Here is a 5,078-nt window from a genome sequence, read left to right on the forward strand (position 1 = left end):
ATACACTTTGTTAGCTTTTCTAAAACAGAATTGAAACCTAATCTAAGTAGAAAGCAAAGGTACTCTTATACAGCATCAAGTAAAGACAGTTGTTACACATTCCTATCCCTGAAAGTAACCCTCATTATTGCAGCTTGTGTTGGACGTGAGAGACTTCAAGGACGGAGACGTTCAGGTGAAAGGCATCGGGAAGAATCTGGTGGTGGAAGGACAGGTGGAGAAGGTCTTGGACGACGAATCCGTGTCCGTGGAGACCTTTCAGCGTCGTTTTTCTCTGCCGACCCACGTTCGGATTAACGACATCGCTCCTGTCCTCTCTTCCGACGGCATCCTCACCGTTCTGGTGGAGAAGAACTTGATGGTGCAAGAGATGGAACATTAAGTACACATTCCGGGTGTCTAGTATAACTTTTTTGAGAAAATACTCAGTCAGAATATGTAGTCCAGTGTCTGTAACTCACTGAATGGAGTTGTCTGCCCATAAAAACAATATGTTGTATGCAAATGGGTTGAATGGGGCTGCCTATATTTCACCCCGTTTGCTGTGGAACTAAACAAAACAACTGGTACTAACCAGAATAAATCGCATGAATTGCCACCGAGGTGATGTGGGCCATCCATTGATGGGGATCAGGGTTGACTGAAGCCCCTTGTTGCATGCATTCGCTTTGCAATAGTCGAGATGATGTATCTATGTTGACTACGTTAATAAACAAGTTAGTGGTGAATAAGCTGAAGAAGGATGAGAACAGAGAGGAAGGGAAAAACCAATTTTAAACCAAAACACTTTATCAGTAGGGAAACTGATATAGAAGAGTACAATGAAGAAATAGATAAACAAGCAAAAAAGAAAAATACACGGAAATATGTGAATGAACAAGAAAACGTTCCTATACAGTGAAACGTAATTTTGTACCAAATAACTTACAAGTAATCTATCATTACTTCCTTACAATCTATGCTATGATACTCATATGAAAATTCGTGAAGATTTCCAAGAAATAACTGTTCCCCATTGACTCTACCAGCGTTGTGTTTACATTCGTTTCTCTGTGATACTAGACGATTTTATTCAGCTGAAGAATGAACTCTTGTGCCAAAACGGGATATCAATCAAGCGAGATTAGATTTTAGAAAAATTAGATTTTAGAAAATCTAGAAAGTCTTCCCCTCAGCTGAGTAAAGAAAAAGCGTGAATGGGAACCTAAACAATGCGTCATCATACCGAAGAGATTAAAGAACTACGAAGCAACAGTCGTGAGACGTCGGTTCCAGTTTCCAGAAATCCGTCCAACAGTGCAGAGCGAGGGACCTCACCGACAATGCAGCCTGAACCCAGACTCCTAAAAACACGTTTCCTTATTTGAAGACCGGGATTTTTAATTCATGGTTCATCCTTTCACCAAAATTTTGAGTCCTTCTGCACAACGAAAAAAGAAAAAAAAAAAGAAGACAATCGCAGAGGAACAGAGAGGAACTTTTGTCAGTCATTTCCTGTGGAAAATCACACAATTCTCAAAAACTTAAAAGAAGGACCTATGTTCAAGGTACGTTGAGTTGTTGTTTTCTTCTTCTTCTTCTTCTTCTTCTTCTTCTTCTTCTTCTTCTTCTTCTTCTTCTTCTTCTTCTTCTTCTTCTTCTTCTTCTTCTTCTTCTTCCTTTTCTTCTTCTTCTTCCTTTTCTTCTTCTTCTTCCTTTTCTTCTTCTTCCTTTTCTTCTTCTTCCTTTTCTTCTTCTTCCTCTTCTTCTTCCTCTTCTTCTTCCTCTTCTTCTTCCTCTTCTTCTTCCTCTTCTTCTTCCTCTTCTTCCTCTTCTTCTTCCTCTTCTTCCTCTTTTTCTTCTTCTTCTTCTTCTTCTTCTTCTTCTTCTTCTTCTTCTTCTTCTTCTTCTTCTTCTTCTTCTTCTTCTTCTTCTTCTTCTTCTTCTTCTTCTTCCTCCTCTTCTTCTTCTTCCTCTTCCTCTTCCTCTTCCTCCTCTTCTTCCTCTTATTCATCTTCCTCCTCCTTATCCTTTTCTTCCTACTCTTCCTTTTCCTCCTCTTTTTTTTTTTTTTTTAATTGAGGAGCTTAGATGAGAGGAATTGGGAAAGGTTGATGGATGGGAGTAGAATGAATGAGGAAGTAGGTACGTGCTTTTGACTTAGCTACCTCCCTTATTAGGGGGAAAAAGCTCTTAGTATACAGCATAGATAGATATATAGAATTTCTCAAAATTGTTCTGTGGAACCATGATCCTAACCAACTGTATACCAGAGTTAATCAGATATACTGTATATTTCTTCTTTGTTGCAGGCGCATTTTTGCTTGCATAGAAGTAAATTGTAAGGGAGATATCGTATGCAGAATTATTGTATTCATGCTTTTTGTTTAGGAAGAAGTACATTAAAAGAAGTTTATCGCATATAGAAATATACTGAAAAGTAAAAAAGTATATGTATATTTTCATAAAGTTTTAATATAGCATACCATTATATTGATGATAACATTATCAATAATAAAAACATCATGAAGTGAAAATATAAGATAAATCCACATCGACACTAGTCATTGAAATAGGTGAGAAGAGGAAAGACTGGAGTCTGTATCCGAGTTTTATTCTTGACTATAACACACACACACATATATATATATATATATATATATATATATATATATATATATATATATATATATATATATATATATATATATATATATATATATGAGAGAATGTGGGTGGGGAAGGGCAAACGAAGATGTGTTAGGAATTTTCGTTTGCCCTTCCTCACCCACATTCTCTCTCATTTGTCTGAAATAATCTTATATATACATATATATACATATATATATATATATATATATATATATATATATATATATATATATATGTATATATATACATATATGTATATATATGTATATGTATGTATATATGTATATATATATATATGTATATATATATATATATATATATATATATATATATATATTGTAGTGTAACTAGTCAAGAATGAAACTCGGATTAAGACTAGACTTTCCTTTTACCACACATTTCAACTTGTCAGAATGTCTCAACACTAGAGTTATTACAAAAATGACTGTGCAATAATGGTTATATAGATTTGTAGTGCTTATGATTATTTTTCTGCCCACAGGTCGTCTTATGTGTGTCTGAGGATAATGGTGATTAAGCTCTAGAAAGAGAAGAAAAAGAGGACAAGAAAGGAGAGCATATACTGTGTGCCACTCTGGGTATCCATTCCATCTCGAGGCTTCGCTGTTCGAGGCTCGATCCCCAACAAGATTGGGTGACAGACACCAACCCTGGCTGCCCTAGCACATAGGGTAAAGGTGAAGAGTTTGGCCGCAAAGGAAATCTCCTTGGCGGAAGGTCTTCAATGACTTGGCCTTTGTCCCATGGCGTCTTCATCAATGCGGTACTAAATCTGGATCCCCTTGAAGAGCTTAACGGTGGTATTCTTTAAAAGAAATTCTTTCCCTTCCAGGGATTTATATAAGATTTATATAAGGGAAGATTTATACAAGGAGAGAAAAAAAATTAAGAATACCATCGTAAGATTCTTACGGTGGCATTCTTAAAAAGATTCTTTCCCTTTCCAATGATTTATATAAGATTTATATAAGGGACAATTTATATAAGGGAAAATTTATATAAGGAAAGATTTCTTAAGAATACCACCGTAAGATTCTTACGGTGGTATTCTTAAACAAATTCTTTCCCTTCCAAAGATTTATATAAGATTTGTTTAAGGAAAGATTTATATAAAGAAAAAAAAAATTAAGAATACCACCGTAAGGTCTAGGAATAAAGAGGACGCCACATATTTGCTTCCCCTTGGAGGATATCGAGAGCCTTCTGGTCGAAGGGGCGTCTGGAATTTCCAGATGGGACAAAAGGAAGTAGCCAGGAACTTCGAGGTCCTGCAGGATTTGATTGCCAAACTCCATTCCTCGACTTCTGTGACTTGACTTCCGGGCGCGTCTGTGACATTCTTTTATTGGTCTTTTTGTTCATTTACCATCATTGTTATTTTTGCTTTTAAACTTCGTTCTAGATTATTTATATCCACATATATATATACAGGCATTGACTTCCGGGCGCGTCTGTGACATTCTTTTATTGGTCTTTTTGTTCATTTACCATCATTGTTATTTTTGCTTTTAAACTTCTTTCTAGATTATTTATATCCACACATATATACAGGCATATATACATATACATACGGACATATATTGCACATATATAAACATATAATTTATATATTTTTTCAGCATTGTTTAAGGTCTTTACTTGGGCCATTATTTCTGTATTTAATTTTTTTTTTTATTATCTACACTATTTTACTTGGCTTTTGCAAGTATTAGTAAAAGTTCCACAGTAGTTCTTTTTAAGGATGCATTTTGTAAAGGAAATCGCTTCCCAAAAATCGATCCTTCCACCAGCGGGTCCCCAATATATGTTGACCAAAAATGTATTTTGTTAATAAAAATATTTTTCTTATTGCCTCCATATTTTTCACCTTAAGAACAAAACAATAATTACATCTTTTTGCCAATTGGATAATTTTTTGGGGTAAAATGAGAGATACATACATTATTCTGTAATAGACAAATGATTAATGCAATTTAATTCGTATGAAATAGTCAGGGTTTTCAATCGTTGATTGAAACGTCACCCTTTCTGGAGGACGAGTATGTGTAGAACATAGTAACAGCTATTGTATAAATATACATGGTGTTGTGACCATTGGTTTTATGTCATTTTCTACTTCCAGAGTCTGTACAGTATCTTAAATTTATTTGCCCCTTCAATTTCTACATCAGTCGATCAATTGATTAATTACTCAATCCATTTCAAGTCCTCCACCAACTCACCTCAATTTCTACATCAGTCGATCAATCGATCAATGAATCAGTCAGTAATTCCGAGTCCTCTACTACGTCACTCCTTCAAACTCTTTACCTGCCTGGTCTACCTCTTCTACGCTTCCCATCGCGCGGTGTCCTGTTAGCAACACACTTGCTCCATCGCTCATAATTCTTTCGTTTTAACTTCCCTGTCCAATACCATTTCCTCTC

At 35.4% G+C, this 5,078-nt stretch overlaps 1 protein-coding gene across 1 annotated transcript in view; it reads left to right on the forward strand.

Annotated features, from left to right (window-relative positions):
• The window catches only part of LOC143037503 (uncharacterized), a 15,599-nt gene extending 11,099 nt beyond the window's left edge, over window positions 1-4,500 (forward strand). The window contains exons 4-5 of the mRNA XM_076205839.1: window positions 134-1,547; window positions 3,134-4,500. Coding sequence (XP_076061954.1) covers window positions 134-382 — 249 coding nt within the window. The 3' untranslated portion in view covers window positions 383-1,547; window positions 3,134-4,500. The remainder of the gene's footprint in view (window positions 1-133; window positions 1,548-3,133) is intronic.
• Window positions 4,501-5,078: the final 578 nt, after the last annotated feature.

This window comes from Oratosquilla oratoria, chromosome 2 (assembly GCF_046742065.1).
Source record: "Oratosquilla oratoria isolate Oo_2021 chromosome 2, ASM4674206v1, whole genome shotgun sequence".
In the NCBI taxonomy this organism is placed as follows: domain Eukaryota; kingdom Metazoa; phylum Arthropoda; class Malacostraca; order Stomatopoda; family Squillidae; genus Oratosquilla; species Oratosquilla oratoria.